We start from the raw sequence: 27,852 nt of genomic DNA on the forward strand, positions 1-27,852 counted from the left end.
GTAAAAGAATTAAATGCTTTTGACTCAGCTATGCGTGCCTATGAACAAAAGATAGATTTTTCAGGAGTACTTAAGTTGCTAAATCTTCTGGGAGCCAGAAATTTATTGGTAGTGACTGGGATACGAGCCTCTAAATGCTTAAATGTTTTTTCTGCTATAAACACAAGTTGTTTTGAAAACTGTACTAAATCCAGTGCTTCCCTTTCCGTCTGTGAAATGTAATTGCCACAGGCTCACTGGAGGGACGATATTTACTGGGCCACCGTTTAGTAAAGCTTATCTGCACAAACACACAGGTAAATTAAGGTGGTTTGGCTTAGAAAAGCAACACCACATTTTGGTTTTGTCATTACACTTTGGACTAATGCTGGGGACTAATGCTGTGGGATGAAGCCAGTACGTGGCTTATTTTGAAGGTAAAGCAAACTAGCAAAACAATGTGAACAGGAACTAAGAAAAAATGGTGGAAGGGGAAATTATGCATTTTGGTTTGTGGCAGTTCTGATGGGATAAATTCAGTCCACCACATCTTATTCTTATACATTTTAATTTTACAAAGATGAGTAAAGAGTGAAGCTTTCTATCAGGGCATGCTGACAAATTATAACCCTGTGTATCCCTCACCCTGCTTTAACTGCATTTCCAAAATTCCTAGTGTCATCATTTACCCAAACAGGCTATATTGCAATACCTGAGATATTGCTGGGTATTTTTTATAGCTTTAGTTGCTCAAAGATCATTTTCCTCTAGCTTGTAAAGATTATCTATGCATTCATATTCCATAATTCTACCTTTCAGTGCTATGAAGGGTTTAATTTTGATTTCTTTGAAACCAACTCCATGAAAACTGTTTGACCATAAAAACTAATTAGCAAAGACTCTCGGTGTTAATCTTGTGCAATAGACTATAGCTGGAGGATGCAAAAAGACCATTTCTTCCATAATAACTGCAGCATTTCATCATCTTAAGCTACACAGCAATGCAAAGGTAATGACATTTTTATTTTATCTTTTTATGATGGGACTCATCAATACCACTACCCATTTTCATTTTTTTCCCTAACATCTGCTTGCAATATCCAAGCAAAGTCTCTAGAGGATCATACAATCATTTTCAGATGCTGGTACACTGAAAATGAGGATTTTGAGATCCCAAGAAGCATTGATGCCATGCAGTCTAATAATACAAATGTTAACTCTGCCTTTGAATTATTTGCATTACAGGCAGTTAAGAAAGACCTCCTAAGAATGGGGCAAGACAAAGGAGATGGCTCCATTCTCTGAGGCAAGGGAACTTCTGTATTTAACAATGAGGGCGGTCTTTGAGCTGAAAAGAAACATAGAATGCCTTAGGTTGGAAGGGATCTAAAACCTAAAATAATCTAGTTCCAGCCTCCCTTTTGAGGGGAGTTTGCTCCATTTTTGCCATGTTGATGAACCAGCTTTCAAGGAACTTTCGAGAAAGAAAATCTTGGATGAAAAATCTGATACAACACACATCCTGGGGGACAAACAATTTTCAGCAAATAATAGCAACATGATTCTTGGCTGACTTATCCTCTAGGAAAAACCAAAGAATAATGCTGTCTCAATCACAATGCTTCCATGGCTTGTACCCCCCTTGGAGACTTAAGGAACTAAAACTTTTTAACAGCAGTTACCTGAAACGGCCTCGTTTGTAAAGACCAGAGAAGCTCAAATCTGCAAACTTTGATGGCTACATCAGTACTTAGGGAAAATCCTGAGAAGCTTCACTAGCCATCATGCAAGTCCTGCGTTGCTTGCAATCAATTCTTTTTATTGTTTGATTTTGCAAAGTACCAACAGTGTTCTGCACCAGCAGGTAAAGGCATGAAGAGAAATTCCTTGTCACAAAGAGATTGCCATTTAGATACACAGTGTACTGACAAAGGAGAGTGTAATGGGAAGCAAGGAGTGAGTAGAGTAATTGAATGATGCATTTAAGCATGCATTTTGTTATCTCTGTGGGGTTTTATGTTTGTTTTCTTTTTGACTTATTGAATTCAGTGTTCATACTTTTCAATCATTCATTAGCTAAACAGTTCTCTTGTGGTTTGAGTAGATTAGGAAATGAGAACTGGGACGAGCTAAAACTGGGGAAAGGGTGGGTATTTTGTTAAGCAGAGGCAGCTCACATCACTTCTGGAATATCTCTTGCTGCTTACCCATCAGCATTTACCAGGGATCTGCCTGATGGAGGCTCTGCTCTGCAGAACTGGTTTGTTCTGAATGCCAGGCAACGCAGCCTTTACAGACCAGGTGGTTTCCTGCAGGCTCTGCAAGTTGCCCTGCCAAAACCCAGCCAACCAAATCACTGGAATTTGGAACATAAAATGAACATAGGCAGAATCTGTCTAATTAACTTGACAAATCATGGAAAATGGGTGATTTTTTAGCATCTATCAGTCTATTAGATATTATTCTATGAGACAGCATAATGGAAAGAGTTTAAGGAATTATTTGGTTTTTTACCTTCTTATAAAGAGTCAAGACACAAGTTGGCTTCACATGACTTTAGACCTTTTCTTTGCACAAGAAACAATCCATAAAACCTATTTTAAATATCTTCCTTGGAAAAAATTTTGGGAAAGTGCCTTCTTTTCTCTAATAACCATAAAAGAAGCACTGAACAGCTATTCCAGATGAGGACATCTGCAAAACTGGTATCAAGTACGCAGATACAACATGGTGTTCCGGTTTATGGAATGTCTCAATCAATACTCCATGGGAGCCACGGGTCAGCAATTATTTCAAGTCCAAAACAATGCCAAACCTATGCAGACCTATTCCAGCAGGTCTATTTAATAAATATTCACTAGCAATCTGTAGAAGAGATGGTATTTGAAATATGCAATGTTAAGGAAAAAAAGTAAAATTTAACATACATTAATCATTTAGAGAATTCCAAGTGTTGAAAGTGAGTAAATTAACAGGTAGACTTTGGAACATGGTGCCCTAATTTAAAGAAAGTTAACATTAAAATGAAGAGGTTGAGTATGCCAAGCTACAATGATCTGTCTCATAGCTAGAATGAGCAAATATTTACAAGAATGATTTTATCCCATTTTTTAGCATCTATATAAGTAAAACTTCTCCCAGGCAAGGTAAGCAAAGTTTGACCATTTCTTCAATATAAAATGCAGAAAAAAATCTATTTGGAAACCTTACATGGAGAGTCTTAATTATCCAATCAAGTTGTACTTGTAATTACATATTACAGTCTCTTGGGACAAAAATCACATTTCCCTGTGCGCTTGTCCCTTACTGGGAAAAAAATATCCCAACCCACCAACCTGACTCTTGTAAGTTTTCACCATCCCACTATTAGAATATTGCAATGAAAATAAAATCTTCATGCTAAAAATATAAGCACAGTGTACATTCAGGGTCTCCAAAAGCAGGCTGAAATCTAGTTAGTCAATATTATTCCTTCCAGCTGGGGCAGAATTCTGTGTAAGTCTTACATCCTCAGAAATGTCAGCTCAGGTTCAGCTCTGACTTTTAAAAAGCAGCGATGCCCGATCACCTTTCTGCATTGCATTCATGAAGAAAAAAAGTTTTCAGGACAGTACAGGTGATTTAGATACAGCTTAAAATGGAAGACACTGAAGTCACCTCCATTTATATTCGATGCTGATGTAAACCACAGCATGTAACATTTCCAGTTGCTACACAGAAATCTGTCTGGACATTTGGTGGACTCTCCTGTCCATGCCTTGTTTCAGAGGCCAATTATCCCCAGCAAGGTGATTGTCAATATATGCCAAGAGGATCTCAACTGGCGCATTGGACTGTATAAGTGGGAGAGCATCCTCATATTTAGGATAACTCTGTCATTTCAACTATTTTTACAACATTTTGTTTCAGATACACCCAGAAGTAAATCAGTAACCTCAGAACATGCTTATCCTACAGGTTTGGCACTTCTCAAAGGATCAGTTTAATTAAGTGTGGGGGATTTTTTAAAATCTCATTTCATAACACTGGGGGTTTTTGGGTTTTCTTGGTTTTGTTTTTTTTTTTTATGAAGAGCAAAAAAATAACTTCCAAAACAAGTATCTCACATTCTGAAAGCTCTTTTTGGAACATATGGTCTTATCCTTCAGAAATTATGTGTTCTCTTGACACAGGCTGTGACAATCAAGTTGCACATGAAGTACTGCTATATTATAATTACTCGGTTATGCCAGGCTTCTCAACAAAACTTTCCCAGAAGTTCCTGTCACTCAATTTTTAAAGTGCATTCAGAGATTTGAAGCTTTAATGAGCCTTGATAGAGTTAAGTAAAGGTCCCACCCAGCCTGTGAAGGCAATCTCTGCTCCATTGCTGAATGCCTTGGCAACAGTGAGCCCCAGGCAACAAATACCAAGTCTCAGGCAACTTCCAGAGAATTCAGAAAGCTCCAAGCTAGAAACAAAGTAGCCCATGAAAATGGCATCAGCTCACACCCATCTCCCGGGAACAGATGGATCTGTGACATAAAGCTTTGTGAACTGAGAATCGAGCCAGGCTGGAAGCGTGGTACCACGTTACAAACTCTACTTGCATTTCCTCAACACCTTCCTATAAAAAGACTCATTATTGACATTATGTTAATACATTTCATGAGGGTCACCTCCTAGCCTCTTAACTTAATAATGGAGTGAATTTGGCTGGTGTATTAGCTGGTGCCCATGTGAGTAGCATTTTAAATCTAAATCTGAATTTAGTCCATATGGAATTTGCATCTCTTCCAGATCAATTTTGTACAACTGCAAACCCTGTGTTTTAAAGAGCTGTGCCCAGTCACTTCTCAGTGAGGTGCAGACTTTCTGATTTTCTCAGCTCTCTCTTTGCCATTCTCTTTCCAAAATCCAATGACTCCTTTCCTAAGGCTGCACAGAAAAAAAAAAAAAATTACAGTGCTAAGCTCTGACAGCTCACTTCAGCACAGCAAACAAAGCTACATTAATCATATACATCACCCTAATGAAAAGTAAATACAGTTCAGGGCTGGACATATTCTGAATAAGCCTCTGATCAGAGGTGCTGCCCTGGCCCATGGGCTGGAGCTGCAGAAAACACTCAGTCTTCAGCCTGGCATCTCTGCAGACTGGATCCACAGATGGGAGCTCTTCATGGGTCAGCAGCCTCCAAACCTCCCACTTCTCAAGATGCAAATAGATCCTCTGAACACACCAAGGAGATTAGCAGAGAAATAATTCCAGCCTGTGGCCAGATATTCATCCTGGGGACCTGCCAGACTTTCTAGTCAGCCAATCCATTTTTAAAGACAGCGTCTTATTAGCGCCTTACAGTTCTTGAATTACTTTGTCGAGTCTTTCTAATGAGACAGCAATCTGTCCAAGGGTATTAAGAGAAGTAAATGATAGACCTTTACTTTCTGATTTGATTACACAGGTGTATTCAAAGGTTAGAGGAATGACAGCAGACTGGAAGAGAGGAAATCTTACTTGGAGCAGTGGTTGGCTACATTATTTGAGGGAACAGTCTTGCAAATTTTGGCTTTAAAGAGAAAGATGATCTTTTCTTCTATCTCCCCTAACAGGGAATAGCTACAGTATATTCACCTTCCTCTTCCAGTGAACCCCAGTGCAACCTTCAGTCTTACATTATAGAACTTTCTGTATTCATATGCAATCTAAAAAAATTCAAACCATCTGCATCATCTTTTTCTCCTATTTGCATTTTACTGACCTTTAATTAATAATTCAGCAAGGTGCAATTCTTAAACTCATTTTTTCTAGTTCTTCTTCCTAACATACAAGCAGTATGATAAGTACTCCCAGAAAGGTAATTATGTATTTTATTAATAACGAATGCTCAAAACGACACAACTTTACCACTCTCACTTTACCATAGCCTTCAATTCATTTGCCTTACTTTTGCCAAATGGTTTGCCAAGTGTTACCACCCAATGGGTGATGTTCATCTCTTCAGTGATGTATTGTATTGTTTCAAGAAAATGAAAACTGTAATCTCAGTCTCACTGAAACAATGGCAAAGACAAAAGTGAAACTTTTCTCCTTAACTCCACTTGGCTCCAACATGGACCCTGATGCAGGGTTCCATGGGAACCCTGATGCATAAGTTTCCTTTGAGTCAGCAGTGAAGACAGACAGGAATGATTCATATCTCTCCAATATGGAACTGTGGGATGAATCCCTTCACCTGAGAAGGTGGAGAGCTCAAGCTTGGCTTGCTTCAAAGCCAAGTAGGCATAACACAAACAGCAGTTATGAATCATTCAAGTTGGGGAACCACACAGAAACTCAACATTTCCAACGGAAATGAGGCTGTTTGCATTTTCACTTCCATACCAGAAAGTTTAGAATTTATATTTAAATTTTTTATTACATACATTTCCCATCCGTTTTAGGTGCTTTTTTTTCTGTGTATACCTCCCATAGAAAAATCCAGACAGAAACCTCCATTTGTAGTTAAATTGCAAAGCAAAAACATCTTCAAAGCAACCATTTTATGTAAAGCACAACAGAAAGGATATACTGAAAATGAGAAGCTTCTACCAGAAAAGCATGATGAGGACCTTAGTTTTAACTCCTCATGTATGGTTTGGGTCCTGATCTTCAAAAACAAGGTCCTTTCTACATGGATTGTGTATTTAGGTCGTAGCCACGAGGCATCATGGGGTAAAAGCAGCACACCCTGTCCAGGCTGCTGCTGCAGGAGCATCCCAGTGTCCTCCAGCTGCCTCCCTAAGACACAGCAGGCTGGGTTCCTTTGGTCTGTGGATGTGGGGATGTGTGAAAATAGACTGTAAAATCATTCCCAGCTGGCAATTTTTCTCTAGCATCAGAAGTGCATCCAACATGCAAGGATTAGATGCGCTTTATTTCTATTTCTTTTTTGTCTTTCAGTGTAGAACTCTATGTTTCCTGAACTTGAGCTCTTCCCCAGCAAACTCCCATCAGCTGAGCAGTGTCATGTGGCTGCCCTTCTCCCCAGCTCCCTGGTCATGGGAGCACAAGTCACAAGTTATAACATTAATCTGTGCAGCTGCTGCCCAAACCTACAAGATTCACACAAGCCCGGGAAGAAAGAAACCAAGCCAAAGCAGAGAAATCTCTCTGTGCCACATCCCTTTGATGCCCTCCACCAATCCAGCAACATTTCAGCAATAACATATTGTGTGCAGACACAAAAACCCACACTTTAAATAATAGTCTTGTTACAAATTTGTAAACATAGCTAAAGAGCAATAATACCTCCCTTCACTTCTTGTTTTTGGAACAGCTGCTGTCACTGTTGCAGACCATCTGCAGACAGGAAGGTAACTTAGCAAATACTTCCAAAATCCTTCTGCTTAATGAGCAGGTAAGGAATGACAATCAAAAGCAGAGCTGCAGCAAGAGATGCTCATGCTTCTGTGTTCCCACACTTTTACCTCTTAGGGCTTTAATTTAAAGCTTTTGTTGATGAATTTGACCTGGCCTGGTTAAAGCCAACACAGCTCATCTTCCCTGCTTGCTTGTGCAAGCATTTCCATGAGCACCAGAGGGATGCAGTCTAACTCAATCCCTCTCTCTTCAGCCTTTAAAATAAGTGGTTTTATTTTTAAATATGAAGATCAGTCATTTGCTCCATCTGATGATCCCTCTCAGAAGATCTAAATTCACTGCTTGGCTTACTACCGAGCTCTCCTGAGTTCACCCTCCGGATTCTGATGCAGGGCAAGACATCCTGATGGTTTTGCAAGGAAAGAGGCACAGACAAGCTCAAGGAAAGGAAAAGGGCTGGGATGTGTAGAAAAGTGCTTGTTGTATGGGCAGCAGGAGGCAGCTCCAGGCGTGGGAGGTGAGAGAAGGCAGCACGCTGGGAGTGGGAGAAGGCTACAAAGAAAGTCAGCTTTGAGAGAGGAGAGTGAGGAACATAAGGAATATCACAGTGTGTGGGATGAGATGAGAACAGGGATGTAGGTTTTTGGAGAACTTTAAAACAATTATAGGTTTTTACCATGGGAGGTTCTGTTTGACTAGATCAGAGCACTTGCTTCCTTGTTACGTGCCTTGAATTGAAGCTTTCTTTGAAAGAGCTTGCTAACACTATTCCAATACTTTCAATTAACATTTTATTTAAATGCTTTAAGATACTTTCTAGATATATTAAAGGCTTACTGATGAAATCTTGAATGCAATTTACATATCTAAGTCACATTTGCATTCAATAACAAGACAGCTTTCCAGTACGGAGCATGTCATCAATAGCCCCCTTTGCTAGCATCTTCCTGAATTTCCCTAGCTGCAGCCTTCATTTCAGATTCAAAAGGTTACAGATTTAACTGGGAAAAAAAAAAAGATATAGTGATATCATCAATGATAGTAATCTTTTCCAACTATTAGGGGAATGCATTGTAGAGTACCATTTTAACATGTACGTAGTCCTTCCACCTCTTGGACATATCCTCAGGAGTTTCACAAGAGACACAAGCCTATTTCTTATTTTAATATTCATTGCCATCAAAAAGAAGAGGAGAAAGTGTTCATACCTTTCCTACAAATAAAGCACACAGTGTCAGTATCTTTCCACAGTACATCTGCATACTTCCTTGGGGGATTTTTCATTATAAAATCATATCTTAGTTATCAAGTCTCAGCACCATAAAGCACATATGGGATGTGTGATAAAAGCCCTTTTTTCTTTTCTTTTAATTTTTTTTTCAATCAGGAAACACTGGTAAAAGAGACGGGTGGTGAAGCAGATTTTTTTTTTAGGAAAACACATTTTGATAATTTCTACATGCAATGAAATCTAAAAATCCTGGTGTGAGAAGCAAGTGATGACTGATGCATTGATGCCTGAGAGCAGCAGCCCACTGGTGAGTGTTACACAGGCAGTACTGGACAGAGGAAAATCCTGTGCAACTGTCTCTAGTTACTCTGAGTTATTCTCACATAGCAGAATATTATCAAAGATGGCTTTGATGGAGGTTTGGGGCTTTTTGTTTTGTCTTGTGTGTCTTTTTCTCATATTAGAGTGATTTTTCTCATCTTAGACTTGATGCTTCACCATAAGATTTATAGAGACCATAAATCCTAAAAGCCTCTAGAAGGTCAGAAGAGACCAGCTTTGATGAATGCAGAATATGGGGCAGGGGGGAGAATTTGTGGCCTTTCCTTATTTATTGGTAGTCCTTATTTCCTTATTTATTGCTTTTGTGGACTCTAGACACAATTCTAAATCTGTGTGTTGTCTTACAGAATTAAATTAATACAAAACTACATTTATGAAAGGAAATATATTTTTTGATTTTTCGGTTAATCCAAAGAAAGCATCACAGCTGAAAGTCAGAAGAAAACTGGACATTCCTGTCTCTTGAAAAGGTAGAATAGAAGGAGTTATAAAGACCATAAAAGCACAGAAAACAAGGATGGAAAGCATTGCCTTATTCGCTGAAAAAAGGTTTGGGATGGGGTTGAGAATATTTTCTTCAGACATTTCTTTCCAAGACTGCTTTTCTCAACTTTGCCAGCCTGTTTTACACTGCAGATGCCAGATAATTCCAGATGAAGAGACAAACCTCTGCCTTTCTCCTGAACAACACCTCTCACACTGCTATAAACAGCTCCTGCCCCATGTTTTCTGTGTTATCCAGAACCATTAACAAAGCCCCACAGCACAAGCTCATAAAATATCACCTACTTCAGACAAAAAATTGAAAACCTCCTAGAGAACAGCAACCAAATTCACATGCCAGACTTTCAACATCTGCCTGAGCTTAGAATTCTTTTTCAAATGGGTGAATAGCTAAAAATGTCTGCTATGTCCCTGGCACAGTAAGATGAATTCAGGGTGGGAATTTTTTTCCCATTTATGTCACATTACCTGACGAAGCTGCTGAAGGAAGTCAATCACTCACAAGACAAAATGGAAGGCAGAAGAAATGAGGTGGAGTCTCTGGCTGCCTTGCTCTAACTATACAGCACTACAAGGAAGTAGAGCTGACAAAGGTTTTCTCAGTTCTTTAAAGAAACTTTTAATTCTTTTTTTTTTTAATCTCCTCAAGTCCTTGCCATTCATCAGACATGGGGTTTTTTTACAGAAAGACTTCAAGCAATCAGTCTAAAACCCCTGCATTAATTCTGAGAGGTTCAGAGACTGGAGAAGTACTGGGGTTGTGGCACGAGTTCATGCATAGCTCCACCAAATCAATATCCCCTTTAAACCACATTGCTCTTTTTCACCTTGCAAGTTTTGAAAGGGAAGACATAAGTTGCTGCTTTAACTGAATGTTTTTCTCATATGATTTCTTTTCCTATTTCTGCATGTGCTGCATTATCCCAAGGGATTCTGTGGGGTTTTTTTCCCCTGCTCCAGCTACAGAACTGTTATTTCCAGAGGCATTCTCCATAACACAGAGGGAAAGCAACAGCGCTACATCTTTTTTATAGGAGAAAGCTAACAAGAAATGCCAATTAAAAGTTTCTGCTACTGTACATTCCATTCATAGTGGAATGAATACTGTCTTTGGAAATAGGAGGCAGCTGTCAAACACACTCTGGACACAATAGTGCAGCTCCTCTGAAGAATAGGTCATGGAGGGAAATCAATAAATAAAGTACCATCATCATTAATCATTTTTGGAATTTTTAAATCAGCCAGATCATTTACAAGTTATCCACCAAGTTTCTTTTATTTTCTAGTGCTCAGCTTGCAGCCCATGCTTTGGTTGCACAAGTTTCTGCTGATAGCAGGACTGGCTGCAGCACTGAGCCCAGGGCTCCTCTGGGGTCACAGGGGCAATATCTGTTCTGTTATTAGAGAAATTACTCAGGGCAATTTCACAGTTCAGCAAAACAGACTTACTGCTCTTATGCACTGTGTGTGCATGCCTTAACAAGCACTTAAAGTTTTTCTACCTTTGTTCCTTTGTGCAAACATTCATCTTTAGCAGCATTAGAAATGTTAGTGAGTATGGCTTCTTTTCCTACTTTAACAAGGAATTACTACCTTGCATATAATAAGGTTTCTAAGGAGTTGGACTTCCCATCTCTGCTATAAATTCAGAGACAAAAAAGTAAACTCTATGCTTTAGAGAAAAACAATAAAAAAAGTAACAGGTGGCTTTTTAGTAACCCGATTACTTTTATTATTATTCTGAATATTCAGTGTTAGCAGCAACCATCTCTTCTTGCAGACTTCTTTCCAAATTCAATTGCTCTGTTCCTGTTATCTCTGCAGAAATAAATAGGGGCAGGACCAGGAAAGAGCAATGCTATTTCTGTTATATTTTATTTTACTTATTCTCAATGAAAATGAGAAGGTCTTTTTTACAGCTGCACAGCCTGTAATGTCAGATCCAAGCAATCAGCTAAAAAAAACCAAACCCACAGTCACTTTGCAGGTTTGAAATAAAAAAGGGGAAAAATAAAATAAAATAAAATAAAAAGAGAAAGAAATCAATTCATGTTGTCACAGCCTATCTAGAGTCATATTGTCTCCAGCCATTGATAGAAAATGAGAACATCTGGGGATTCAATTACTCATGACATGAATAATAATATTTCATTTTTGTTAAATGAAACTTTATAGTTGCAGGAACTTCTGCTTACTGCTCCATGCAATCCTGGAATGAAATCTGCCAGCAACAAGCCACAGTTCCTTTGGCATCCATGAGCACATCAGCACAGGTGCATCTGTATCCCCCAACACAAAAGCTTAAAAAAGAAATGAAATTTTGAACAACTAGTTAAAAGATGAGCTCCTGAGCTTCAAGCACAGAAGCTTTCCTAAATGCCACAGACACCTTTTAAAATCTTGAATTAATAGCCTCGTTCAGAAAAGCACATTTATCCTTTGAACCAAAGTCAGTGGATCCTGCAATTGTCCAGTATTTTCAATTAGCCAAAACCATTCCTCTAAATAGTATTGGAGCCATTTAGAGCCTTCTTTTAAGCTTCCAGTTTATGATTCTCAGTTCATGTTTCAAGAGGATGCTACCAAAACTGAGTTGCTATGTGTTTATTCTTCTTTCTTGATCAAGTAGAGCTGTCTACAGTCTTAGTGGCACTGCTGGGATCAAATCAGAGGATATTCATCTCACAGCAATGAGTAAGCAGCAATACTCATGCTGAAATTGCACTGACTTGTGCAATCACTTTGATATCAGCAGGACTGTTCTCCAAAATTAAGCATGTGAGCCATTGTGGCATTTGTATCTTAAAGTTCAGAAGCAAAATATACAGAAGGGGCTGAAAGATCTCTGCTTTTAGGGTTGGGTTTTTTTTGTGTCAGGTAAAGCCTAGTCTTGTTTTCCCTCTTTCTTTCTCCATGGGCATTCATTAAGGTTAGGTTACAGCAAAAAGCCATGATTTGCACCCAGTTTAATCACAGCTTTGCAGAGTCTTAAATGTTCCCTGCAAAAAATGGTGCGGGAGTTCTAAAAGTTCCAAAGGGTCTGGATGAAAAATATTTTCCATTACAGCCTGGAGATGAGAAGCACCAGGCCGGCACTTTGCTGCTGTAGAAATGCTGTGTATGGCACAACTTGCAAAATGCTCTGGGAGGATGTATACAGGAAAATGGGGTAGGTCCTCTGAGGCTCCAAACTGGCAAAACCTCCCCGCCAGTGAGAGAATTACCGCGGTGAGACACTGCTCCCAACACGGGAGTTTGGGGCTCAGGGTCTGCTGCTGACCACAGGAAAACTTTACGGGCTGCCTGCTTCCAATGGCAAGATGTAACCAGAAAAATGGGTATTACCTCACAGAAGCAATCTCAAGTCAGCACCCTCAAAAAATAAAAAATCCCAACACTTACTGCTTGCAGGTCTCGTGTCTGGCTTTATGCAACATTTCTATTCCTGCTGTGCTCGTTGCCTTTTAAAAATGTGTAACATTTATGGACTCCAGTAAAAATGTTTTTAATATAATGTAGATGAAGTATAAAGTGTTAACCTTGAACACCAGGGAATATGTTAGGACTTTTTTTTTAAGTTCTTTCAATAATTTACTGAGAATTGTCTAAGATTTGCTTTTAGTTTATAGCAAATCTTTTGGAAACATTCAAATAGTTGCAATTTTTGTAAATGCTACAATAGCAGTGATTTCATAAATAAAAGCAATGCTCAGAAGGCAGAGAATGTTGAAGAGAGCTTTAAACCAGAGTCTCTGCTGTCTTAGGGAGCGCAGTGTGGGTTTTCCTGACGTCGCTCCATCCGTATCTCTTGCTGCTGCTCCTCTGGGACCAATGGCAAGGATGGTGCTAAGAATTCTGCATATGAGCAGTTCACTCCTAACTATTTATAAAACACATGATATAATACTCTATATTATATAATGTATGACACATGCCTTGTTCATGCTACAGCAAAGGTACTAAGATAGAGCTTCTCTGTCATGTTAACAAATCTCCACTTCCGTTGCTGGTTTGCTTCTGCAGAACCTGATGTGTGAACACTTCTCCTTTCCCCAGAAATGCATATTTATGTCTGGATAAGTTTCATCCTTTGCACTGAATTTCTAAATAACATTATTTTGATGGTTTTAAGGGCTAAAGACACACTTAAGCAGAGGATACATACAAAGCACTAACTTGGATCACAAGTGTTTTGACTGAGCTGGGAAATGAAGTGAGGAGAGAAAATCAAGTTTAGTATTTTAAGTTGGTTTCATTTGCTGATTATTGCACTGGACTGGCATCTCAAATCCACCTGCAATGGTGTCTTCCTCTCTCTTCATCCAAACTCCTTTTGAAAGGCTTATTTTTTGATCAAACCCAAGAAATACCATACTTGTGTCAGTCAAATGTTCTCCACAGGCCGATGTAAATTTAACTTAAACCAGCAGTTCTATTAAGTGGGACACATAATGAACCTAAATAACTGCTCAATCCTGTTAGTGTGGCCCTCATACACCTTCTGTGTTTCTTCAAGCCCTGCTGCTTAGCATTCATGCTGCCTGATTTGAGACTAAAATTAGATTATAGGAATGCGTGCTTTTTACAAGAGGTCTTCTATTTGTTCCATAAAGTATTTAGTACTCTTTAGGCACTGTATAAATAAAAATAATCACGATCTTGGAATTCACCTTCAGGAATGGAAATTAAGAGATCTAAGTCCTTTCATTTCTACTGCACGTTATCCTCATTGGGCACGTTTAGCAATGCTTTGTAAAACAAGTTAAAAAGATGCTTGGAAGTCTGGTTAAGGTGAATAACAGAAAAAAAAAAAAGAGAAGGGAATATGTCTCTAGTTTTAGATCTTCACAATAGGGAATAAAAACAAAAGCTCTACCAGACTTTTAAGATAAAAATCTCCTGTCAAATTCATTAACGTTTTTGAGAGATGTCTACAGTTGCTGGGGAAAAATGGTTGTGGGTTCCAAACCAGGACTCTGAGTAAAATCACTTACACTCAGTTTTAAGATTCAAAGGCTATGTGTAATTATGAACCCTTTCAGGGCTGCTGTGATTTCTGAGGGCTCTGCACTGTGAGAAGAGTTCCTGCATTCTGGGTCAGAGCTGTATCAAGTCCAACAATGATTTCTGACTGACTTTCCCCCCTCCTTCTCAGGATCTATATTTAGGACTTAAGTACGAAATATTGAAAGTGTTTTTGAGGTTAAGCATGCCAATGTCCTCAAAACTCCAGCAGGCATCAGCTTACGTCACTTGGCACTTTAACACTTATAAAAGTCTGGCTGCTCACCTAAAATTAAAGCTATCATCAGGTGAAACATTTAGTCTGTGCTTATTCCCCCGGGCTCCATTTTCAGGCAATGGAGAAAGAAAAACAATTCCCAAGGTTATTCACCTTGCCCTGAGATGAGGCACCTATTTTTCTCCATTCCTCTCCTGATTCTTTTGACAGAGGACTTTTGTGATAGCTAAATTTAGGCAATATGAATCCTGCCACTGGTATCTTCCTAATTTTTGAATGAGAGTCATCAGTAAGCACATATGGATAATCACCTCTATGCTCCTTAGGCTCCTCTTAAGATTTTAAAAATATCTCTTTAGAAAGGGATCAGATTGCACATAAGTGTGTTTTAAGATTATCATTAGCTGTGAAAAACATATTTCAAAATGGCTGTAAAACAACAACAAAAAGAGACATGCCAACAGCTACTGCAAGGAATAGCTCCATGCTGGATTTTAAGGATACTGAAGCTTTCCTTAGGAAAAATAAAAATCAGAGTAGTAAGGAGACCTCGTGTATTATTTCCTCAAAACCTCCAGATTTGCTTATAATAGCATCAAGCTTGTTACCATCTCAAAGTAATTTATATTCCAGTGCCTCAAAACCAAGCACCATCAGGGCATTCCTCTACACCAGATAAAATGGGGTGCAGGCAGTCCTGCTGCCAGTACAGAAAAGCAGCTCAAAGGTTAGATGAAAGAAGTAACTCTTCAAAATGAACATCTGAGGCAAAGAGAAAGGTCAAACACCAGATTCTTTTACTTTTTTTTTTTTTTTAATAAAGGAGTGATTGGTTAGATTCAAGTCTCATTTTGAAATGAGTAGTTTCTTTAGAAAATAGCAGGCATCCAAATTATGGAAAATCTGCTCTTTAAGACAGTTGACGTGAGAACATTTAAATATCGAGGGCTGGAACCTTCTTCTTTTCTTTTTAATGATGAGGTTTAGGAAAAGATAGAAGATGATATCATTTCCAAAAACCAGCTCTGGATTACTGCATATAGTTTGACATTCAAGATATTTTAATATTATCAGCTAGCACTGCCTGCCATCCAGGATGAGCAATGTTTTCTTGACCAATTATTTATATGCCTCTAAAACAAGAGTGAGTTTTGAGAAAGGATTTATTTGAAGGTGGAAAACAAAACTTCTCCATTAGAAGAGAGGATCACAAATGGACTATGCCAAACACCTGCTTTATTTAAGGAAGAATAAAGCTTCAGTAAATGTAATGTGAGGGTATGGAAAATTCTGTCATAGTTTGGCAGAGACATGCCTGGCGTAGGCGGGTGGGCATTCAAGCCTGACATTACTGGCAAAGCAGCAGTGGTGACATGAGAGGACATGAAAACATGAGGGGTGAAAGGTATGACCTGGTGTTCTCAGAGGGAGAGAAGCTGCTTGCCAGAATATCTCAGCTGGGAGGGAACCAAAAGTGCAAACACAGAAGGCAACCCCAGCTCCCACCGCCTGTGCAAAGCCAGTGAAGACAGCAGCTGAGATGTCAGGTTGGTCTTTAGACCATGCCCCTATTACTGTCAGGAAAAAAATCCTTTTCATTTCATAGTAATTAAAATGCTCATAGATGTTTTATTAACTCACTCTACAGAGCCACATAGATTTTATAATTCATCCAAGCACTTACAAGTAGTTACTTGTGTTAGGCTGTCAAGACAGAAATGATTCAAAACCTTGTGTACTGAGCTTCTTGGAAGACATATCATTCCCTAACACAATGGTATTAGAAAGACTGCTGACAGATAGTGATCAAGAGATTTCATTTTGCTTGTCATATGGTGGGTTGTCAATTCTTCTTTTTGCTTTAGATAAAAGCTTAGTTGCATTAGATTTCAATAATGGTGAAGTTGCAGGTTAACATTTTTCAAAAGCACCAAAGTGACTTCAGTACTTAAATTCTATTTTCAAAATGCTGTAGATACCCGAGACCAGAAGCCTCTGCAGTAAATGGAACTGAGACATTATCAAAGAAATTTATGGAATGGTGGGGAATAAAACCCCAACTTAAGAGGGCCAAAGTTTGTACCCTACTCCAGACCACAGGTTTAAAATATATTAAGTTTGTAGATTACTAAAATTCAAGGATAAGCTGAAGATTTACACTTCCATTTTGAACATCCTTGCTTGTTTTAACACCAATGTATCCACTGCAGATTTCCTCCCACAGTTTTAAAAAATTTCTAAATGACAATTTTAAGATGGCCTTCACCACAAAATATAAGATTCCCTGAGTTTTGCTCAAGATTTAAGCGGGTGATTCGGTGATATTTCTACAAAGTTTTCCATTAAAAATATAAATGCAAATTATTAGTTTGACTTTTCCCCCTTATTTTAACAGCTTATAGGAGGAAGTGGCTGTTTAAACTTTACTCCCCCCTTGAGTGAAATGAAAAATTGAACCAGTACATAAAAGTGGAAAAGTAGCCCAGATTTTCCTTCTGTTAATACTAACCTAGTATTAAGCAAATAAATAATCCATGCGGTTAGCCTATATTTAAAATATTTGTTCTTCTTTAAATATAAAGTAACTTTCACAGAAACAAACAGAAGTGGCTAGAGACTGAAATCATTCCTTTGAAACTGAAGCTGAGTATTTTCTCCTTTAAGCTCCAAACATCATCTCCCTCATGCCCATAGAGCTTCACACTGTGCTCCAGGACTCCATTCATTCCCTGCTGCCCTCCACTGCTGAGCTCAGGGGCTGGCCCAGGAAAGGCTGGTTACAAGCTTAGCTTCCCCAAGATTTCAGAAGTTTATCCCCATTCATTAATTGCCTTTTTTTTCAATGGTGAATTTCTCCAATTAAACTGTATTTTTTCCTAATACTTTTAGTTTCCTCTGTTATTGCAGGTACTGACTATGTAATGTTGAGAGCAAACACATTTGAAACACAGCTGCCATAGCAGTTATAGAGCATCTAAAAGGAAAAAAAATAGGCCAGACCTTTATTAAATTTTAAAAGTATGCCTTCACTACACTCTTGTAAAGATCCAAATAGGGTATTCAAATCTCTAGAGATCACCAGTATAATTTCTTTATCATGTTCCATTTAAAATTTAATTATGTAGTCTACAACAAGAAGTATCTGAGTACTTTAAATAGGTCATGCAATGAACAACTTAATATTATTGTAAAGTTTTCCTTGTGAAGATCTCTTCTTTGATGTGCTGTTGCACACAGAAAGCCTTTCTTCGAAAAAACAATATACATTCATAGCTATAATAATGTAATTGAATATAAAAATTGTAAAGCTTCTTTATCACATTTAAAGTCTGAATTTTCAATTCATTCTCTAGCCTGAGCTTCCTGAAATCATCAGAAATAACTGGTAAATTAGAACTGACACAATATAATTGTACTGAATATTTTTATATCTTTCTACAGGCAAAGTTAATCTATTATCCTTACTACTAAATGATGTCCACCAACTCACATTTTTCTATTTTTGCCTATCAGTGATACACATACTTCAGTGGCAAGAGGAAGGGTGATTCTTCTTCCTTTAAATATAATCATTAGAGAACTATCAGCAGTATTTAATGGAAAATGAATATATTAAAAAACCACATTTACCAAGACACTTTGTTATATTTGGTTTTTTTTAAAAAATGCACATATGGAACCTCTCTTGGTTGCTACTGAGATAAGAAAATATTCAAAATATACTCCTCTATAGTTCTGACTAATTACTGGGCTTGATGGGAGCAAATGCCTAATTCCACCTCTTTAACTGAACTATGAAAAAATCAGAAGGGATTTTTGAGGCTTTTTTTAAATGACAACAACAACAACAATAAATAATTAATGCCGCCAGTGCCAAAACTTTCTTGACAGTCAGACAAAATATTCCAAGTACAGAAACATCTGTTCACACCTACGCCACTTGCAGTGAAAACCCTTTCACAGGTTTGCAAGTGCATGAAAATGATTTGATCAATCCTGGCCACAAATATATCCAAGAGCAATCACTGCTCTGGGAAAAGGCATTGTGTTTGCCTGGACAAAGGAGAGTTGGATTTCTGGTGCTACAGGGGACTTACTGTGCCCCACTGGCCAAAATACAGCGATGTGAATCCCAGCAATGATGGGAAAGTGGTTATTAATTTTGTCATTTCAAGGTGCAACACCTCAAATTTTATATGTTGTAAAGTGGTTTCCGGGCAAAGGTGGAAGAAGATATGGGGAAATTAGACTATTTCACTCCTATGAATTAATAATCGCAAAATGAGTCACTTGACGTTTGAAAGAAGAACAAAAAATATTAGATTACTACATCACATCATAAGATTAAAAACCCCAAGGAGCTGTTTGCTTAGAGAAATTCAGGAACAGGTGAATCCTGGAGAAGACTGGAGAACAAGCCAACCTGTGCCTAGCTGGAAACATTTGTTTTAAATCATGACAAGATCATTTGGTTTAATATTTATAACACAATTACAATGCCTTGTGCACATTGCTGGTATAATCTGATTTTACTTGTGACATCTTACTGCAGTTGAAATTAAAGCCTTGTGGTAATAATTCAAAAAGCACATTTAGACAATCATTAATGGCAAGTACGAAACGGGATGTTTATTCAAGCACTTATGCGTCTCATTTTAACTTTAATTTGAAGTGGAATTCATTTCTGCAGTGTAAGGACTCCATGTTTCCAGTATATTAGTCCTATAATACCTCACCAAGTGCAGTGAAACTGGATTTTTTTCCCCCTTTTTTTGGTATGTGTGTGTGTATGAAGAAATGCTATTATTTTGCAAGGAAGATGAACAAAATCTTTGGTGTCTGGTAGGCCTGATCACTGGTCAGCTCTTCAAACACATGGCAAAATGTCACGAGAATATTTTCTTGCACAACCATGGAGGCCAAGTGACAGTAAGCCATAAAAAGATATGCATCTATTAAATGAACAAATCATATAAATCACATAAATGTGTACACACAGAACAAAGGAGTACATTACACAGGGAAAACTCACCATATGTAGTGAAAATATACTTTTTTACAGCTTATCAATATAAAAAAGTCAACGAATATACACCACACACCCTCTAAAGAAAGGTGGATATTTTTTCTCTGCCTTAGAATCAGAAGCATCTTGCATATATTATCATGCTTAAAGAAAACTGTCCTTCCAGTTGAAATATTCTTTTTACATTATATGTTGTTTGAACTACAACCCTGCTTTAATCAGAGGATAGCAAAACCCCTCAAAAGCATAACCCCACTAAAACCCCTTGCACCTCAGAGAGCAAAACCAGTGGCAGAAGGTACAAGAGGACTGGGAGCATCTTTTTTTACCTCACCAGGCATCGCTGACAGATTACCATATCAGATTTTTTTTTTCCCTTCTCTCCACCCTTTTCTCTATCTGCATGATTACAGCATTTTATTGCATTCTCTAACAATATGTAGACAAGTCTCTCTTCAAAAACCTCTATCACAGCCTGGGAGTCCTGTCTACTTCTATTATTTTATGAAAAGGTTTCTCAGCATAGAAGAATTTGGTCTAAGCTGCTTTCCTGCTTTCCAAATGAAAATGCCTTAAGACAGCTTTTTTTTCCCCCTCCTACCTCCAAGTTTCCCTCCTCTCATCCCTCAGGTGAGATGTAAAGCAAAAGCCAAACCACCTGCCATGGGTATAATTGCACAGCTGGAAGGAAGCCACAGCTGGGATTTTTCTCATCAGGTGCACAACTGTGCTGAGCCTCAAAGCAACTTCAACTCGTTGCTTTAAGCTGTGTGGGCTTGGCAGTGCCAGTATTTCAGTGTCATTTGTCTGTCTGTGGCATGCAGGGAGCGTTCTCCTCTCTGCACCCCCGGTTCTCAGTATCCCAGCAGTTTTCCCTAGGAAAAGGATCATGTTCTGCCTCCAAAGGTCGTGCTTCTTTCAGCACCTTCCAGACATTGACACACAGATGCGGTTTAGAGCAACTTGCTTACCTTGGTAACGTTCCAGATAACTCTGTGGCAGTCTCTCTGAAAGACACAAAGGGAGGAAAACTTAGTTTGTGTTTTAAACAGCTATAAAATTTTTAAGATGCCTTTGTAGTGCTTGTGTTTTATAGGAGTGCAGAAACACATCCACAGCTCCGTACGCAAGCGCGTCACTGGCGGATGCGGTGCCCCCCTGATCACACACAAAAGAATGTGAAAAAGCAGACGATGGAGTGTGATCTAAGGATCTATCAGAATCGAGTTCTCCGTGGTACAATTACTCATTTTTTTAGGCATAAAATTATCACTATTTTAAATGCCAGCACTGCATGATCTTACATAGACAAAATGTAGCACTGGGCCAATTTTCCAGTGGAAAATGTTCCCTTTTATTTCAGTGCCGCAGCAAAAGCAAGGCATTAGACAGTTCTACAAGCAGGTTACGCACTGAGAAAATACCATGCTAATGTTAAATCCTCTTATGCTGGTCCTAAACAACAGCTATTTTCCAAATATGTGACTTTTCGTCCAATTTACTTGTCTGAAACCCTTTTGTGGGTGTGCAATTTGTTTGAGGGAAGCTGAGTGCGAGATGGTGAAAGTGGGCTAATGTAGTGGTATGTCACATTAAAGTACAATTAAATGCATTACCATTACCTATGTACACAGGCCTTAAAATACATCCCAGATTTGTCACCACTGCATGTCCTTGTTTCCCTCCCCAGCAAATTTGCCTAGACCTTATCCAAGAATCAGGAAAATGGCTGGATAGCTCCATGTCTCATTTCTCTCCCATACGTAAGACCTTAAAAAACAGCAAGAAAGCTTAAGAGGCTTCATTGTCTTAGACTTGACCAGGTGCCCATCTCATTCCACAGTTTTCTTGTCCAGTTACAAAATTTATATCTAATATACAAATTTTCTGCATGAAAAGTAAGTGGTTAGTTCATACCCTGATTTTTTCAGCTGAGATAGAAACTGTAAAATTTCACATCTGTAGATGAACTTAGGGTATGGAACAATTCTCAACATAATATTTTCTTACAATTTACAGCAGAGAAAACCCTTCCATCCACTTTTACAGTTGGGGGGAATCTTTTTTTGTAAGGGGAGGTGGTAGTAATTGAGATAGGTCCCAAAAATCTTCCTTGCCTAAACAATTTACAAAACTATAGATCTAGTGATCTCTTTGTAGTGAAACAGCCCTATATATTTTTGTTGCAAGAGTATGAACCTTATATATACAGATTGAACCTCAAAGGCTAATTTATGTATGCATCCAAAGAAAAAACAATAAAGAAATAAATTTTTGAAGGCTCTTCTAGAGTTTCCCCATGTTCTGAAGTCACTTTTCTTGATGGGACAACTACAGAGATAATATATTAAAACCACAATAATTCAGAGCACCTCTTCAGGAGATTTTTCTAGATTTTTCTAGTGCTTTTTGGCACTACATGAAATGTGAGCAGCTATGAGGGTTTAATTTTTTTTAATTACTTTTTTTTAAAATTTATTGGACATCCCACAGTGACACTAGGCTTTTTCCTTAATGGTTACGCTGACAGTTGCAGCCTCCATTACAGTGTCAGAGGAAATGAAATGGTCCCTCTAAACGTGCACAGCTTTGCATTTTCAGAGTCTCTATCTCCAAGCTGTGCAGTTTACTGGGCACAGAAGGTTGCCTTAAACCTCCCAGTGCTTTGCTTCAAAAGGCACAGATCAGAACTGTGTTCAGTGGTTGCAAAGAAGATTAGGCAAGAAATAAAAAAATGACTCACACCCTTTTCTTGCATGCACCATTCAGCAAGTCCAGCAGATATTTAAGGCCCCTCAGAAAAAAACAGTTCCCACCCCAGCTAAGGCATACAGGTACATATTTAGCAGGTGTCTGTGATGAACAAAGTCCATGATATAAATGACATCAAAAGGTGAGAGCTAGGAGGAAGAGCAAGTGAATGTAAAGAGATAAGGAAAAAAATTAGAGTAGAGCAATACAGACTCCATTTCTATGGGTTATTTGATACAGCTGTACATTTTAGATATTTTATTTTGATTAAACTCCTGCACATTGGTATCACACCACCTTATTTTCCAAGCCCTACTCATGACTTATACACTTCAAAGAATTCGTATGATATTTTTTGTAACCTACCAAAGAACCAAATCACAAAATGGTTCCAACAGTCAGGACATTTCCCCTTCCACCGTTAATCCCAGATATCATCTCTTTTCATTGAAATGCCTTCTTTCTTTTTTTTTTTTTTTTTTTTTAAGGAAAGAACCTGGATCTGGGCATCTCTTTGTTTCTTCTTCTAAAGGGGCTCCGTAGCCTTTAGCTACCCATTACTGTTCCAACAACAGAATGGCACAAACTTTATTGCTTTAGGGTATGGCAGCACATTTTATAAAGTAGCAGTTGCTCATCCAGCTTAAAGAGGCAACCAGGCACATCATGGGTGGGTGCTGCAGGAAGCATCAAGAAGCAGAATCATGTAGGTTTAAAAGAGGATGTTAAACTGGAACCATGCTCTCAGTTTCTGAGCAGAGCAGTGAGTGATTGGTGCATCTAAATTTCTAAAGATTTTCATTCTTGTTAAATAACTCTCTCTACAAGGGATGTTAGCATTGTGGAAACAATTATTAAATAGTCGATGCAGTGGTAAAAAAATCTGAATGTGATCAGAATGTTAAACAAAGACACTGCAGGTCTTTAACAACATGCATTTTAAATGTAATTAATTTTGTTGCAAATTTCACATTTGGTCAGATCAAATTCCATTTTTGAGCAAAACTATGTAAAGTAATGGTTTTTGAAATACAGATCCAACTCAAATAAAACTCAAAGTCACAAGTAAAAGTCTGATTAGTTCCTAACTATCCAAAGATTTCACTGCTTCTCATCAACTCAGTAAACACTTCTACCATAAAAACAAATTAACCCCACGTTAGACTATGAAACTAAAAATATTATTTCCCAGAAAACAAACACAATTATCCCCACCATGCCATTGAAAATAAATGATACATGGACTGCTGAAGATGGTTCATGTCCCTGGTAAGTGCTCCTATAAATATCAGGAATTGAAACACCACTCTATAAATATATTTCATGGGAGTTTAAAAAAGAAAATCTTTTGGAGCAAATTACTCATCAAGAAAACCCTTAAAGTTTGTTTAAAGATAATAGATACTCATTCTGTAGTCATTCAAGAAACTGAAACTAGACTTGCACAACCAATTTTCAGACCCCTAGTACTCCCCAGTGACACACACAATAAATATAACTCACAATTTACTGTATCTACAGGAAGAAAAAAAATCTTGGATGAAAACAAGAGGATAATACTTAAAGGGAGAATGAATATAAGATCATGTATTTTCACATCCTGCCAGAGATATGAAAGGACGACCTTGAAAAAGAGTAAGGATGGAAACTTGAATGCTTTGTCAGAGCTGCCCTGAATTCCACTGAAATCGGCTCCAATGCAAATGGGATGAGCTGATGCTCAACAGTGCTAAGGCAAGGAGAGGACCTGGCTGAAGACCCTGGAAAAGCTGTGATGAGGAAGGTGGCATTATGGAAGAGCAGGGCAGCATTTCCAGGACGGTCATTTACAATTTGTAAGCATTTTGTGTTCAGCTGCACAAACAGATTTGGGACAACATGATCTGTAAGCATGGAAGATGTTGAAACCTGGAGGGTTGGGTGGGAGTTTTGCACCCCAAAATATTGTACCCTCCCATGGGGTCTTGCTAAAAAGCAAAGTTACAAGTTGCTTCTGAGACCTATGAGGAGCTTTGTCCTACTGCAGGAGCTCTGCACTCGAGAGGACCATGCAGCTCTTCTCAAAGCCCAGAGAGCCAGTGTGGGTGAACCAAGCACCACACACGCATTTTGTCATTTCTCTCTACAGGCTGAGAAATCCTGCCCGTAGGATTGGAGTAGGATGTATACCAAAGCAGAAAAGTATAAATATTTTAGTCAAAACCTTACAGTGAAGTGGAAGTGGGAAGATCTGCATAAAGATCAGCAAACAGACTTTACTGCCTAATAGTTCTGTTTAAAAAGAGTTGTTCAGAAAAACTCTTCATAATATCTGGAAAGTGTTGTGTTTATAATAAATGTTTTGTTCACTGAGAAATCATATGGTGCTCTGCTCTCTGAGGCTGACTGGCAGCTGTTGTTACCCACCTACATGCAGGATTTGACACAAAACAGCTCTGAAGTTTGAAACTGCAACATTTTGCAGTTTGCCCAGAGAAGATGTGGCTGCCCCATCCCTGGAAGTGATGACAAGGCCAGACTGGATGGGGCTTGGAGTGACCTGGTCTAATGGAAGATGTCCCTGCCCATGGCAAGAGGCTTGGAATGAGATGATCTTTTACGTTCCTTCCAACTCAAACCATTTGATGATTTTTGCTGCGTTTCTGCAGCAATGTAAACTGAGGCACTAGAGACAGGGCAGGTTTTAAAGGGCAGCTGAGGTCATCTGGGCTAAATGCACTGCAGTAACCTGAGCAAGTACTGAGTTCAAACCATGCAAGTCAAGACTACACTTTGAAATCTTCTTTTAGTTCTGCAGGATCATGACCCTTAGTGATTCGGAAGCTTTAGGTCTCCACCGAGAACAATTTTTGTTCTGCAAAGGAAAGCATATGGATCCTAGCTAAGCAATCTGTCAGGGTGCTGGGAAGATGCAAAAAAAGGCAGCAACACTTTCCTGCAATGGTGTTACCGTTCTTCCCTTTCCCATCTCACACTTTGAGGAGAGGATAAAGCCCGCCTACGGCACACAAGGCACATGAGGATAAGGACGAAGCTGGAGAAGGGATCTGCATGGTGTGCTAACACAAATGCAGCTCAGATGCAAGCAGAAAAGCCCCAGGATGCAGAATAGTCTGGAAAGAGATGTGCCCTAACCCTGAGGTCTTGGTTTTAGGCATCAGAACCAGCAGTCAGCATTTCAAGGAGGGTTAAAAGGTCCTGTCCTCTTCAGGACAGGTGAACCTGACCCCTTTGATTCCCTGGGGTGTACAGAAGCAGTAACTCCATTACTTGTGCTCATTTTCCTTAAAGCACAAAAAACTCCAATAGGTTAAACTGGTATTTCTGATTTGGGTGAAACATTCAACCCTTCACTAAACAGAGTCTTACCACCTACTGGATGGGATATATTTGTAAACAGAAAAAAGCACACGTGTAAGAAAAATGAGGTATTTTGGATGATCACTTGAAAAGTTATAGGGTTTTGCCCAGGAATATCCGTTGGGCATAACTGGATAATGCCAAGAGTGCTGATGTATATAACACATTGAAATACTGTTGCTAACTAGGAAGTTCTACCTTGAAATATTTCCAAATATTTCATAACCATAAGTTGTTTGCTTTGCCCCAGGGGAAACTTGGACTTGGCAGAACAAACAACTCACCTGATGCTTTTCACCACTTTTTCCTGGCTCTGCCTGTTCACTGACTCTGCACCACTGACTGAGCAACACAAGAAAATTGGGGTGGAGAAGGCTCCAAATTTGTTGTTGAACAACACCCCTCAATAACAGATCACCAATAAAGCTTTTTTAATTGTAGGGTCCACAATTGCAGACACATTCTCTGCTCTGAGACATGCATCAGCAATGTGACAAAAGACAGCCACTAATTGTCAGCATAAAGCAGAACTAAGGAAAAGTTTACAAAGGGATGAGAAGGATTTTCCACTCAAAGCAGGGGAGAACAGCTGAAGAGGAACTTTAAATTAGCTTTAAAAGAAGGTTGTATCAGGAGGAATATAATTACTTTCTTGGAGTTTCACCAAGACTTGGGAGTCAATGCCTCTACTCTTGCAGAATGGTGCAGTGGGATTTTTAATGACCACAAATGGTCAGGACATTGATTTTACATTCTAGGTGAAAAATGGCACCTCCAAAGACACATTGTTGTCTCTGCTCTTCCTAAAATCACTTTGGGGACTGCATCTGCCTTGACTTGGAAGAATTAATAGTGTATATTGAAATACCATTGTGAGACACAAGATATTTCACTGGTCTTAAATTGGATAGTTTCTCAGATTTGTTAGTGTGCAGCAGCACTAACTGGCTACATTTGGATAAAATATAAGGTTTAAATTCTGGATTCAGTTTTGCTATGATTAATTTAATAGGTTTCAGAGAAGACTGTATTTTTTTTTTTTGTATCACATGCCCTTTACATATCTTTTTTGGTAGAATTATTCTCTATGTCAACTAAACATCAAAATGGTCAAAAGCAATTTAATCTTTTAAAACCCTTAAACTATTAAAAACTATCAAGATTTCAAATTGATACTTCTGTAAGTATTTTATCTTTCACACATTAAGCAGCAAATAAATACAATGCCATGTTATATCTTCACACTGAGCTTAGCTACCTAACAAGGATCACACATTTGCAGCAGAAATTCTGCATAAACAGTCTCTGAATGTGCTATTTAAGTACAAGCTAAATACTCTTTTTTTAGGAAGTGATGTAACAAGTTCATATGTAAAAATCTATTTCTATGCAATGTGACATTCTGCAAGATTAGCTGACTGAGATAAAGGACATGAACAAACATGCTTGTTGTTTTCTCCCATGATTATTTTTAAAAGCCGCATTTTTCAGTATTCTAAATTTACTACTTCTGAATTTTTTTTTATTCCTCCTTAGGTATGAGGAAAGAAATCTCTATGTAGTCAGTGATAACCACCTGCCTTGAAAACTGTCCAAGTCCAGTGTACATCCTGTGTACAAATGATACGCCAAATAAAACCTGCCCTCATCCTTGTGACTACTTTATATATTTTATAAAAAATTAAGCTTTGATTTACCCTTAACCCCAACATTTTTGAAGACAGCAATATTATAACTTACAAGTCAAAGCATAATCCAGGCTAAATTCTCACTCCTTTCAGTTTAACTACCACTCCCAGCTAAGATTTTGGCCTCTTGTCTAACTATCCACCAAGGACATCACATGAAACCTCTCTCATACATCTTTTGCTCTGCTATTAATGAGCAAAATAGAAATTAATTAGGTGGGAGAAACACAGCAGTGTCCATTTGAGAGACTGGTAATGGAGGCATGGATGGGATGCAATTCAGCCAGGGTCACTAGGGAGAAATGCCAGGGCATGGAGAGGAAATGGAGATCCCACTCTGGTGCTTTGCTCCAAGGTCAGACCCCGCCTTTGTGGATGTGGCTCTTGC

General features: G+C 38.5%; 1 protein-coding gene across 2 annotated transcripts in view; it reads right to left on the minus strand.

The window, feature by feature from the left end:
- The window catches only part of CELF2 (CUGBP Elav-like family member 2), a 549,003-nt gene that overhangs the window by 286,264 nt on the left and 234,887 nt on the right, over window positions 1-27,852 (minus strand). For both annotated transcript variants that reach the window (XM_030959792.1, XM_030959789.1), the window contains one exon: window positions 20,637-20,672. Coding sequence is in view for 1 of the 2 variants with exons in the window: in XM_030959789.1 (XP_030815649.1) it covers window positions 20,637-20,672 (36 nt within the window). In the remaining variant the exon portion in view is untranslated. The remainder of the gene's footprint in view (window positions 1-20,636; window positions 20,673-27,852) is intronic.

This window comes from Camarhynchus parvulus, chromosome 1A (genome assembly GCF_901933205.1).
Source record: "Camarhynchus parvulus chromosome 1A, STF_HiC, whole genome shotgun sequence".
NCBI classification, from domain to species: domain Eukaryota; kingdom Metazoa; phylum Chordata; class Aves; order Passeriformes; family Thraupidae; genus Camarhynchus; species Camarhynchus parvulus.